Raw genomic sequence first — 14332 nt, forward strand, 5'->3', positions numbered from 1 at the left:
TCCACAATTTTAATTCAGCTTTTTGCCACTATCAAACATAGCATGCACTGCCATCTCCCTAGTAAATGCTAGAGGCCAATTGTCCACTTGGCGACCATAATCTGGGGGCATGTGCCACCAGAACCCCTTTCCTTGCCCCATGAACAAAGTTTCTGTCACTAGTTGGACCTATAGATGTATATAAATACTGTTGTTTGTACTTCCTAAGAGTTGGCTGCCTTACGTAGCACATTATCACATACTCCCAGACAAAGAAACAAAAGAGAGACATACTTTTCCTAGATGCCCATGTGGAAAATGGCGACTGCTGGGGTTAATATTGGGGAAGCACATAGTAAATTATGCCCCTTCCAAACTTATTCAGCTACTAAGGGTTAAATTCTGATCTCTATAAAGTTATTTGCCATGAGATTCACATGTGATGACTTTGTTGTTCTTTCAAGCCAGGCTGGTTCCTCTTTGATTTTTACTTGCAGGTCCATTTCACACTGCAACTGAAGTAGTTAGAAGTTACTGGGGTTCTTGATTACTTCCAATGATTTTACACTGAAACATAGCCCAGAGAAATATATTACCTTATTGCAGTCATTGCTACTTAGGTTATCTGTCAACAGATTAAGCATTATGCTTGAAATTTTACATGACCGTCAATATTATGAACATACCAAAAAGACTAAAAGTTTTACATGACTGTTAATATTGTGATCATACCTATTGGACCTCAAGTTTTCTATGACTGATACTATGCAGAACAATCTCCATAACAACACTGATAACCATAACAAGAATTCTACATATGATATCCTAAACGGAAACTTCTCAAAATTTCGAACCCTACTACCATATGTCGCAGCCTACAATGTAAAGAACAACTCAACATTCACAGCGTCACTATTAAATTGCAAACATAGGTAAATAACACAGCAACACAATAATTAAAATTATGCACTACATATTGTAATTTCTTTCTGAAACTAATATCCGCAATTCTTCACCTGCGTAGCCCTTCAGAAAAATTCTTCACTCCAAATAATTTTGATAGGTAAGGTAAGTTACGTTATATTGCTACAACACACGAGAAACAGATTTGCCGGCACTTGTGACACAAAGGCCAGGAGTTTTCAAAAAGAATGCCAGTTATATGTGTATACAGTTTTAATGCTTAAGTAGAAATAAAATTTAAGAAAATTAAAAATATTAAATGTTAAAAATATGTAGAATGCTGAAACTGAGAAAGATTAGTATTAACTTCTTACTGTTCCCAATTGAGATGTATAATTTTCGCAAAAGTAAATTATAGAACTTGAACCTTACCGACAATAGAGATTGTGGACACAGTGTAAATGATAGAAATCACAATTTCTCAATGAAGAAAATCTGTAGCACAATAAATTAACGGAATAGGCTGTACAAATGGCTAATACGCGTCTTATGTAACACATACCTCACACCTAGAGACAAAACCTGATATTTTAATTCAGTGTAATCACCTAAAACAAACACTTAAATAGGATTTGATTTGTATCAGTCAATAGAACGGGCTGAATTTAGGAAAGGATGAATTACCAGTGACAACTCCAGAGTACACGACACTTCTTGAAAACAGCACTGGGTGCAATGTCCCGTTATATTTGTAACTATCAACTATCAATACAGTCCTGTTCTAGTTGGCTTTACACGTGGTCGAAGAGAATGAGTAAGAGATGACTCTCAACGTTATTTTTCACTTCTGAACGCAACGGCTGCGCAAAGATCGCTAGAAATTGCACACCAGCGCCTCTAGTGAAAACAGGGCTGAACTAAAATTACCGGGCGGGTGATTTAAATCGTTTAGCGCGCGGAGGGTCCCCAGGTTCTCGTCCCCCCTCCACTCTTAAATATTATATTAAATATTATTTTCTTTCTCTTCTATTTTTCTTTCAATCCTTCTCTCTATTACCTTTTTCTGAAATACTGCATTCTGAACAACAATACACCTGGAGGTGGGGCTGTGCTTTATTATTATTAATAATAATTTTTTTTGCTGGAGAAAAGAAGCTTACCAGCTTGTGCTGCTTATTATAATTATTTCAATTATGGAGCTATATTTTATTTTTTCTCAGTCACAAAGCCTTCAAGGATCGGAGTGACTGGCCTTGCCTGTGCTGCTTTTGTTTGTTTCTGCTGAGGAAAAAGGAAGCTAACTCACAAAGGGAGGAAGGAAGTGACCTGAAGGTGAGTGGGATTGGCAATCCTTATCTCAGATTAAGACCTATGACAGAAATACACACTAACATCCCCTCGTACATCAGTCCTCTTTAACACTACTTAAGCCAACTGTAACAGTCAATAGTATCAAGATATGCCACTTATGCAGGAAATAAAATATAAATACAATGTAAGAAAGAAAACCATATACAGGAACCAAAATGATGAAAGGAAACTCATATGCTAAGGAGGGAGTTTGTAGGATTCAAAGGTAAATTGAAATGAAACATGATCTTTTGATATATGGAGCTATATTCTACCTACTATCCACAGTGTTACAGGTATAAAATTGTGTAGAAATTATATTCAGCAGTGTTAATCATCAATTAATATTCATCAGCCAGAAAACTATTCAATACAACACAAATACAAGATCATTCATTTATGAAGGAAAGACTGGAACTGACAAGGTACATCATAATACTTTTCTCTCTTATTGCAGTTTAACGTTGCACTGACATTGCGAAGGTTTTCAGCAACACCATTTGTATTTTCCCAAGGAACTTACTATATGATACATCTTTCAGTCTGTCAAAAGAGGCACCTTGGGTCACACACTGAAAAATATTGAGATTTGTACTTCTTTTGCATCTACTAGAGGATGGCAAATCTCTGGCAGAGTAGTGTTTGAAGAAACCAAGATATGATAGCACATACTCTGTTCCTACATACTGCACCAAAACACAACATATCATTCAATCAGTCATCTGCACTTAGATGATAAACAATGTCAAGCTACAAAATTGTATGCATCCCTTGTATTCATTGATCTACACTATTTACAATAAAAAATGCTCTATTTTATGTGACAGTAGGATATATCAAAAATTTTCTGCTACATGGAAAATGATAGAATCATGAATATATTTGAGGGTTTAAAAGACAAGAGAGAGCTTACAGATTCTGTGATTGCTCGCTCTTACAACATGCAGGAGGTACAAATAATGCTTCCTTTCAGTCCATCCGCAGGAGAGGAGTTTTAATAAATTTACAGAAATATGTAGCATCAGGATCTACATACAATAATATGGCAGCTGATCCATCACAAAACGTTCCCATGCCAAGTCGCAACATAGCTCCACCTATTAAGAGCTATGTCCAAGGAATTGCTTGCTAATTTAGTACAGTATTATGAACAATATGCTGCTACTTCCACAACATTACGGTGTGCAAGGGACTTTGCTCTGACCTAGACGAAATGCCAGTTGAGGACAGATGAAACTCACTTCAGACAGTGCCATTTGTACCTACTGTATATCGAAGGCAGAAATCTATGTTGGTGGTTGCAGAGTAGGCTGATCTGTGGTCTGACAGCATGCACTCCAACCGGTCAACCAAGCAGAGGAGGGGTGGCTATGTTTCCACCGTGTTTCTACACCTCTGCATTTGGGACACAGAAACGGCTGTTCCCCTACCACTGGCTGTCCTGAGATTGGTTTTTCCTTTCGCCTGCAGTAAGGCGAATGATGGGACAGTTCCTAGTATATGTCATGGCCACCAAATATCTTGCCCTCACCACAAATCTCCTTGTTTAAGATGATGATGCCTGTTGATTAAAAGGGCCTAAAATCTAGTTCATTGTTTTAAGAGAAAGTACAACTAGGCAACCACCCCCTATATATATTAGTAATCAGAGAGATGAAAAGGAAGGGGGCTGACACTAGGAAAAATGATGGTATCAGCTAAGAAGGACCATGCCCTTTGAGGAAAATAAGACTCCCTAGGATTCCATACATAATACAATCGGGGACAAAAAAGAACAGGTCGAGATCGAGGTAGATCAGATAGGATAGATGAAAGTGGGGAGCCTGGCACAAGTAAGCGGAAGCAGTGCCAAAAATCAATTAAGAGCTCCGTGGTCGCCTACCCAAGCTCCCAAGTACAGAGCCCACATGGGACCCCTTTTAGTCGTCTCTTACAGCAGGCAGAGGATGCTGTGGCTGTTATTCTACTGCCCCTACCCACAGGGGGACAACTATGATAAGGCTAGTTGCTTTACGTTGCACCGACACAGATAGGTCTTATGGCGATGATGGGACAGGAAAGGCCTAGGAATGGGAAGGAAGCAGCCGTGGCCTTAATTGAGGTACAGCCCCAGCCAGCATTTGCCTGGTGTGAAAATGGGAAACCACAGAAAACCATTTTCCGGGCTGCCGATAGTGGGGTTCGAACCTATCTCCCGAATACTGGATACTGGCCGCACTTATGTTTCAAATTATCCGAAATTAATTTGCCTTGGTGTGGTATGTTTTCATGTTCTGGCCTCAGGAGATTAGTAAAACAAGAACAGTAAGGATGCTTACCTCAAATATCTTGTACTTTTTCTTCAAACACGCAAACGAATATAACAGATATACGCATGCAAATCAAAGTAAAGCAAAATGTCACAAACGTCAAAAACGTGGTCGTCCCACGTGGTCCAAGTTGTCAAACTCAAATCGACAAATAGCAATCGGGAGATGTTTCTACCAATAGGAGCTGCCGTATTCGTCACGTGGGCTTAGGGTGAGTGACGTGGTGTACAACAGCGCGCCCACGCGAGTGGAGGGCAAAAGTATTCAGTCTGAGCCGGGCCCTCGGAAGGGTAGGACCTATGCTGCTGTCAAACCCTTTCCCGTGGTAGTGGTGGGGGTAAGGTTCGGCAGTTCGGTTCACTGCCGTCTTAATCCTACATATATAGTGAACCATTCTGTTCATGGAGCAATTGTATTAATTTGAGTATTGGATATTGGAATCATACTAGGCCACCCACGAAGCCGATGTCTTACAGTATATGTCATAAAGGGGTCCAGAAGAAGCGTTGTTATGTGAAGTGAGCACGAGCGTCATTATGAGAAATCTCCAGAACCCATTAGAAGGAGTTATGTCCAAAGCGAAGCCTCTTGATGGAGCTTGGGGACGCTTTCCAGTTCCCGGCTAAACTTATTCTAGGAGGGAAGAATGAAATAAATTAATATCTTTGGTTACAGAAGAGTTGCATTGGATTAGAGACAAGAATTGCAACCTGTATTTTATCTGCTTTATTTTGATAGGCATTAGGGCTGCATTAATTAATGCATTCGCTAAGTTGCGCTCATGATAATTAATGCGGGAAAATTTTCCCGGGCACGCTAAGATTGCACGCAGCCAAGTGGCGTGATGACGCTACCCGGAATTATAAATTAAGGCCGCCAGGGCATATCAGAGTCATTCGTAGACCGAGAGGCTGCGGGAACGAATCGTCATACGGCGTGTTGGTACTGAGAACAACGCTTTGTCTTCAAGCTACAACGACTACCTGTACTGCTATTTCTGCAAAGATTTACCCCAGTATCAAGTCAGAACGAGTGTGTGACAGCATCATTCCAAAGAAGCCACAACCAGGAGCTGAAGCCAACACAACAACGGGCATCGATCCAGGAACGTTGGGAGAACCTGACCAGTACAACATCGAAGAGGACACCTTCCGACTACAGAGGGAGCTGTACGAAGACGCCACACCAGCAAGAATGTCTCCAAATGGTCAGCAGTATCTGATGCAAGCTCTGCAGTTTATCAGAATGTGGTAGATCCAGTGGTCCACAGGGATGGCCGCTCCGCTATGTCCTCTTCAGAATGCTAAATTAAGGTCAGAGCTTTCCAATTCTGTTTCAAGCATGTCATTTAAATTTAGATAGGTATATGGGGGCCGTCAGTCAGCAGAAATTTGTGGGAATAGGAGAATTTCCCTTGTAATTTAGAGCTAGGCCTCAAACTCGAACCCCGTACTTTAAGGTAGATGTTATTGGTAGAGTCCTTGTTAGCGTATTTATAGTTCATTTTGATGGCGTTATTTTAATGTACGTGTTTTTGTAAGGGTCTAATTGATCTCATTTTGTCATAGGAGGTTAGTCTACAGATAGGTACTTTTATTAGATCACATTCAGGCATTTGTTTCTGCAGACGTAGTAGTGTATAATTATGACCAAGTTGTGACCAAGCCGTGACCAGTAATTCACCCAGATTCATTGATAGAGCGAGCGAGTCCAGGTATTTAAGAGATTTGAGCCCATAAGAGGCAAAAGTAAGATTTGCAGTCGGCCTGAGAGAGCCCAACCATTGAGAGTTTATTGAATATATTTTGGAAATGCCTAGGATGGCAATGTGACGATCGCTTAATGATTAGGGTTTTGTAGCACTTGGATTTAGCCCATGAGAGGCATAAGTAAGATGAGCGAGATTGCTGAAGGTAGCGAGACGAGGGCAGATCGCCCAGGTATATTTAAATGAGGGCTTTAGCAGCTGACTACGTGAAGTGTTCTTTTGAAAGGCAAGATTTTAGCCTGGCTCCCCGGTAGAGCTCATAAATTAGGGGAATGCCGCCAGTGGTGGGGTGAGAATGGAGGTCATTGAGCTTGACGTCACAGGCGGGTGTGTTGGTCGTCTGCAGTATTTCAAGTATGCCAGAAGGGGAAGAAACGACCTTCATGGTTTGAGAGCAGAGAGAGATTTGTTTTATGTCCTATTTGTTTTACGTAATCTTTTAACACTGGCCCGTTTTTTGACTGACACCCTTGTAGGTGTTGATTGGATCCTTTTATATTGTTTGCATAGGTATCTTGGACGCCTTACCTGTCATAGGACTAGGGTTCGTGACCAAGTCAGGTCATTGTAAATTTTGTAGTGATTTTGTTTGCACCGGGGTTCGACGGCGCGAGGCATTGTAAATTTTATGGGAATCATTGCTTTTGTGTCAGTAAGCAGATATCCATCTTTCTAAACTTCGTTACTTACCCTATGGTTACATGCTTGTTGCAGCTCACGGATTCTCGTGAAGGCAGTGAACTGATAGTCATCGGCTCAGCGTCATTTTTCCATCTCATATTAATATGATATTTTATTTGTAAATAATTCAATTTATGTAATAAATTCCTATTTGTTAAAATTTGAATGCAGCGGTGTTTTCTGTTAGATATTTATTTTAATTCTTTTTACTTAGTCGAATTCTTACCTGAGTAGGCACATGTCCTAGTGTTTGAGCTTTATGTTGCCCCATTATACCCATATTATCCCTGAGAAGAGCGCTCTCCCGGCTGATTGAAGAGGACAGTGTTCAGGTAAGACTATGTGCACCAGCTCACGTCTGTGAGAGTTCGTTCACTACTGTACTCTAGGTTCGAGACCGGCCTTCGCATGGACGGAACTTTATAGTGCAGTAGGGCACAATAGATTGAGACGGCGGTGGTTCGGTTATTGATGGGGAGGAAGGGGCGTTATCGTTGAAGGAGGGATTGGATATGGGTGGGTTATAGTAGCCATTACTGAATGAAAACAGCTCATTTGCGAGCTTTAATCTGAAAATGCAACAACCCGACAACATTATTGAGATCATTTTGCAGTTGCTCACAATCTTGTAACTTATTTATTACTCTGTACAGAATAACATCATCTGCGAAAAGCCTTATCTCTGATTCCACTTCTTTACACATATCATTGATATATATAAGAAAACATAAAGGTCCAATAATACTGCCTTGAGGAATTCCCCTCTTAATTTTTACCGGGCCAGATAAAGCTTCACCTACTATAATTCTCTGAGTTCTATTTTCTAAAAACAGAGCCACCCATTCAGTCACTCTTTTATCTAGTTCAATTGCACTCATTTTTGCCAGTAGTCTCCCATGATCTACCCTATCAAATGCCTTAGACAGGTCAGTCGCGATACAGTCCAATTGACCTCCTGAATATAGGATATCTGCTATATCTTGCTGGAATCCTACAAGTTGTGCTTCAGTGGAATAAACTTTGTAACAGTATGGCTTCACTTCTGTGTGTGTCCGCATATGAACAGTTAGGTCAGACTGCCTTTCTTTGTGAATGATTTGCCACAGATATTGCGGCTGTTTGGCTTCTCGCCTGTATGGGTCCGCATATGTTCGGTTAGTTTACCTCTCTGTGTGAATGATTTGCCACAGACATTGCAGATGTAAGGCTTCTCGCCTGTATGGGTCCGCATATGTTCGATTAGTTTACCTCTCTCTATGAATGATTTGCCACAGACACTACAGCTGTAAGGCTTCTCGCCTGTATGGATCCGCATATGACGGGTTAGAATGCCTTTCTTAATGAATGATTTGCTACAGACAATGCAGCTGTAAGGCATCTCGCCAGTATGGGTCCGCATATGTTCGATCAGACTGCCTTTCGTTGTGAATGATTTGCAACAGACACTGCACCTGTAAGGCTTCTCGCCTGTATGGGTCCGCATATGTTCGGTTAGTATACCTCTCGGTGTGAATGATTTGCCACAGACATTGCAGATGTAAGGCTTCTCACCTGTATGTGTCCGCATATGTTCGGTTAATTTACCTCTCTGTGTGAATGATTTGCCACAGACATTGCAGATGTAAGGCTTCTCGCCTGTATGGGTCCGCATATGTTCGATTAGTATACCTCTCTGTATGAATGATTTGCCACAGACACTACAGCTGTAAGGCTTCTCGCCTGTATGGATCCGCGTATGACGGGTTAGAATGCCTTTCCTAATGAATGATTTTCTACAGACATTGCAGCTGTAAGGCATCTCGCCAGTATGGGTCCGCATATGTTCGATCAGACTGCCTTTCGTTGTGAATGATTTGCAACAGACACTGCACCTGTAAGGCTTCTCGCCTGTATGGGTCCGCATATGTTCGGTTAGTATACCTCTCCGTGTGAATGATTTGCCACAGACATTGCAGTTGTAAGGCTTCTCGCCTGTATGGGTCCGCATATGTTCGGTTAGTGCAGCTCTCTGTGTGAATGATTTGCCACAGACATTGCAGATGTAAGGCTTCTCGCCTGTATGGGTCCGCATATGTTCGGTTAGTGTAGCTCTCCGTATGAATGATTTGCCACAGACATTGCAGCTGTATGGCTTCTCTCCTGTGTGAGTCACCTTGTGATAAGATAACTTGCTTTTCTCTACAAATGATTTGCAACATACAGTGCAAAAGTGGGGCTTGTTGCCTGTGTGAATACACACGTGACCTGCTAGTTTTTTCCAGCTGAAGGAGTTTCCACAGACGTTGCAGCAGTATCGGTTCTCGCCCGTGTGAGACGGCATGACGTCCGGCCTTTTCCTGAAATTTTTATGAGATACTGAGCATTCGTTTATAATCGCACCTGTATGCAATCGCGTGTCCCCAGTCAGTATTTTCCTCTTTGTAAAGCAATTATCAGAAAATCCGCACACTTGGAGCGGGTGGATCCTGAGGTGTTTCGACAAGCTGCTTCGGCTACATAACACCTTTCCGCACTGATCGCACTTGAAGGGTCGATCTTCCTTGTGTCTCTTCAGATGTCGCAAGAGGTCCAACTTCCTAGCCAGGACTTCACTGCACACACTACACCTAAAACTAGATGAACCGCCGTCCGGAGGTTGATGATCTCTATAGCTCACCTCGGGTCTCGATCTACAGTGACAAATTAAAACCATGTGACCAATAAATCAACAGCCAAATCCACTACAACTCTCACACAGGGGATTTGCTACTGGACATTCCAATCACTGATATCCAGTGTAGAGAGCTCGTTACTCATAAACATTACATTCCTGAGAGTAAACATCATCTGAGGTTAAATTTCAAAAGCTCTCACTTGTTACGAGAATATGTTGCGTCTTTTCTTAATCACGATATCAGGCGCAAGAAACTTGTCTTGGTTGAGATATGTACGAGTTAATAGACAACCTCATTTAAGGAAAGCATGAGAGGTGTTCCAGCCTAAAAGGGTAAATACACATACAAGCTCTTTAATCCAACACATATTATTCTATCGAAATCCGTAGTCTGTTCTCCTACATAAAGAACGGCATAAGCTTTGGAGTTTTGATCTTGTTGAAGCAATCTGCGCTATGTTGCAGGGGAGTAATAATTTTTGTAAAGGACCTTGTTCTTGAGGTTGTTTGAGAGAATGTCTGTGCTGTAGATATTAATAAAGTTGAGAACGTTTGCCGACATTCAGCAAGATCTGTTGAAACACGGCTAATCTTTTATGAATGTTATTTTGTCACACAAATATACATATTGTATTTGTGCATTGTTATATCACTATAGCATTTTATTATGTCACTGTGTCGCTCTTCCGAAATATGTATCTTTGATGTGCAATCAAACATAGCCAACCTATATACAGGACGGTAGGTTTGTACAAGGACGTTCATACTTACTACCATGTACTACATCAGTCTACGTCTTAATTCCTGTATTTAACACGGTAGCCACTAATCCTGATGAAATCCTGGCAAAGCTGAAATATAACAAGTATACGACGGCTCTCTCGCTAGCATTGATACTGACTTTTCTCCTCAAGACACTGCTGTTAAAGACATTATGAAGGCAACACAGAATATGGCATTGGTGGTAGCGTTTTATTACAATGTCCTAATATCCTAATTTTGAAACCAAACGCAACCTATCATGCCCTTGAATATTCTTACAAGTATTACTTTAACAATACGGATAGAAGGAGGATGAAAATCAAGGCTTGAGCCAAAATTCGAGATGACAAGGCGTTGAATTGCACCGTAGTGGATATTGCTGCTATGTAAAAGAAGGAATATTATTCTATTTATTTCAAAAGATCACTGGCAACGTGATTATTTTTAGTGGATTCATAACATAGTTGGATAGCATCCAATTCTGAACCTGTCTCCCCACCACAGTGTAGTTCTACATATTCTACAGAAGAAGGGCGGGAAATGCAAATTTCTTGGTTAAAGGTGAGATCCGCTTACAACTGCGACATGGGAAAATCGATCACGCAGGCTAAAATATATCGTAACATGGACTGATACAATCCAATTCATGCTGTATGAATTGAATTCTGAATTCACATGGCCCAGTCGAATGCATGACTGGCTCACAAGCAAAGTAATGGGAGGCTCGACCATGTACTGTTACTGCACTCTTTCGAGAAAATAAGTGGACAAATGAAAGGGGGACATTCATTCCAGATATGACAGACTAAATCTCTTGATCATCAAACAAGATATTGATGTTGACACCACTAGACAACAGGGGGCAGAAAATACGACACTGGATGTTATGTCATGCATTCTGTGGCATATCACACCAAGCAAAGGTGCAAAAGTCTGTAACCCTTCTTCTTTACGTGAATACTTGATTCTTGTGACAAGTAATTTATCAGGTTCACAATTAGTTTTCAGTAAAATAATGATTCATTTAGCATTGATAAATATTCTACACCAACCAGCTATATTGCTGTAACACATGGCGCTTCCCAGGTGACGGATACGGGTTCCCCGCTGGCCTGCCGATGAACTTGAAGAAAATATAAAAGCTCTCGCGTACCAAACATGTACAAATTCTTTAATGGCAACTTTGGCGGAGATGGAGACGTTCACTAGGGACCAGATGGCGGAAGAGGTACACTAAATTTCTGGAAGTTAATGCAGAAAAGAGGGTAGCGTTTCTTCTCTAGAGGAGTGGCTGCAAAAGGCATCTGTTCTCCGTGTCCGCAGCTGCGTCACTACCTTCCGTCATGAGCACTTAAATGCTCAAGACAAGCCGGCCGTAAAATAATGCCGTTACATCATTACAGAAATATGTCTCATGGTATCGGTGCCAAGGTTAGTGCAGCCCCTGGAAGGGACGCGCATTGGCAGTGCCCAGTCAGCATGAAAAGTATGCTAGGGTTACCGTCGCACGGGCTGTGACGGCTAACCATGCTAGTACACCCATTTTGTATCCAATCATTGAATTATGCCTGGGTGAAGTAGCGAATACGCCACTGCACTTGAGAGAAGGCTTGTAGGCATCTGAGAGGTGCGGAAAAAAAGATGGAATGGAGAAAAGTCATGTGAAAAGAGGTGTGGTTACTAACTGGTGTACAACAGAAGCCGAAGAACAGCTCATGGTGTTGACATTGTCATATCAGCTAAATTTGACGGTTCAGTCTCCGAGGTGCAAAAGTTTGACAATCGCTTGATGTAACTCGTCCGCATTGGGGAGAGAAGGAAATTCCAATTATTCAGCGCAACGCTCCACAAACTGACGTGCGCATGGAAACCAAAATGCGTTCTGGGCACTGCCTGACAAGAAGACCGCTGACTATCTTATCGCTGCCGCTGATCTGAATGGACGTGTCGGACCGAGGAAAGAAGAACAAACAGTCCATGGCGTTCATGGATAAGGAGAAAAGAACGATGATGCCGAACAAATTCGCGATTATGCAGAAACTGATCACCGCAAACACACGGTTCAAAAAGAGTGATATTCATCTACTCTGTACTACAGTGGCTCTCATCCAATTCGCATTGACTACATCCTTGTGAGAGGGTAAAATCTCGAAGATGTTCTAGAGATAACAGTTGTCCCTTATTAAATCCTTGCGATGCAACAACGACCAGTCATCTAAGCTGTGGATAAAGTCACCAAGAGCCCAATACTAAACAGGAAATAGACAAATTGGTATCAAATGGTTGCCCCCGAAGAAGGAGACTAACGTCGTTGCAAAAGTTACAGAGTCACAAATCACCATAGTTGAAGTGAGCCGGACTAAACTGAAAGACGCCTTTCGCTCTATTCCTGGAACAATTAAGTCAGGGCGACGACAACGAAGGATTAAACATGATATATGGCCAAGGAATGAAAATGTTAAATATGCAGTACGGTTGAAGAAGCAGCTGTACCACGAGTTTCTTGCTCGTTGGAATGCCTACAAGGCAGCCACTCGTAAAATGAAGGAGGTATTTGCCGTAACAAAATCAAACCGGTAGGCAGGTTTATATGTGAAACATGACATGCGCGATTTCGAGCGGAATTTTTAACGGCTAGTCCAATCGAGCCATCGCAAAACGTCAGAAGTCCAACGTTTTTACGGCATCAATGAGGAAACAGACGATTTGCTACTGGACAGGCGGGAAGTGCGAGTACACTGGTGGAACTATTTTGACAACATTTCAATCATGTAATTTCCGTATCTACCAATCCTAATCACCTCCGCTGTTGAAGGTCCAACGTAGGAAAATGACGTCACTAAAGTCCAGACTATGCTGAAGGAAATGAAACCAGGGAAAGCCATCTGTCCCGATTATCTTCCAGCAGAGTTTTGTTTCCCTCAATGGGGTGATGCAGCAGTGTGGCTAAAGCAAGCTTTTCAACCATATCATCAAAGAAGGTCAAAAACAAACAGACTAGCGACGGATTATCAATTCAGAAATAGGGGAAGCCCTGCCAATTTTTCTAATCACGGCCCGAACATACTTCTGAGCCTTGCAATGAGAGACTTAAAACAAATCTTCGACAAAAGGATTAGCGAGTTAGACAAACATACAACAAGCCAAGCTGGATTTGTGTAAAATTGTGGCGCAATAGGAGAAACCCATGCTGCCGGACTATTACTTGAGAAACACTGTGAAAAGAATAAGAGGCTTCATCACAAATATCTGGACCCTTAGAAGCCCTTCCATCGGGTACTTCATGACCTAATCAGTCAGCCCTACAAGTACATGGCATTCCAGAGCACCTTGCTGAGAGGGTATAATTGCTCTACAAAGAACAAATGAGTTGTGTTCAAGCTGCCGCAGGAGCGTCTGATGACTTCCGCATAACTGTAGGAGTCCATCAAGGCCCCGGCTTATCATGACTGCAGCTTATTCTTGTGATGGACGTAATTACCACAAACCTGCGCAGTCCAATACCATGGACACTTCTGTAAGCAAATGACATCATTTGGCTGAAGAGAATAAGCTAGACCTGCAGCGTCAAACAGAAGACTGGAACAATCGACTAGCGCAATAAGCCCCGCGCCCCAACAAGAAAAAGACAGAATACATTGCATTACATCGTCGAGAAGTTGGAACCATGCATGTTGACATTGAAGATATTGCACGAGTAGAGATATTTAAGTATATTGGCTCCACAATCAATGATTATGGCCGACTTACTGATGAAATCAACTTAAGGATATACAAAACCTGAGTGAAGTGGAGAATGACAACAGGCGCCCTTCCGAACTTTGGACGAAGGGCCATCTCTAAACCAAGTTCTACCGAACTGATATCTGTCCTATCGATATCCATCCTGTCGTTTTCTACGGCAACGAATGCTGACCAGCTCTAGAG

At 41.8% G+C, this 14332-nt stretch overlaps 1 protein-coding gene across 1 annotated transcript; it reads right to left on the minus strand.

Moving 5' to 3' along the window:
• Nucleotides 1-8030: 8030 nt before the first annotated feature.
• On the minus strand, nucleotides 8031-13912 carry LOC137503140 (zinc finger protein 135-like). The gene is made up of 2 exons (XM_068230615.1): nucleotides 13894-13912; nucleotides 8031-9168 (listed from the first exon to the last, which is right to left on the minus strand). The coding sequence occupies exons 1-2, from the start codon at nucleotides 13910-13912 to the stop codon at nucleotides 8057-8059; spliced, it is 1131 nt and encodes a 376-aa protein (XP_068086716.1). The 3' UTR covers nucleotides 8031-8056.
• Nucleotides 13913-14332: the final 420 nt, after the last annotated feature.

The sequence above is a fragment of the Anabrus simplex genome, chromosome X (genome assembly GCF_040414725.1).
Source record: "Anabrus simplex isolate iqAnaSimp1 chromosome X, ASM4041472v1, whole genome shotgun sequence".
NCBI classification, from domain to species: domain Eukaryota; kingdom Metazoa; phylum Arthropoda; class Insecta; order Orthoptera; family Tettigoniidae; genus Anabrus; species Anabrus simplex.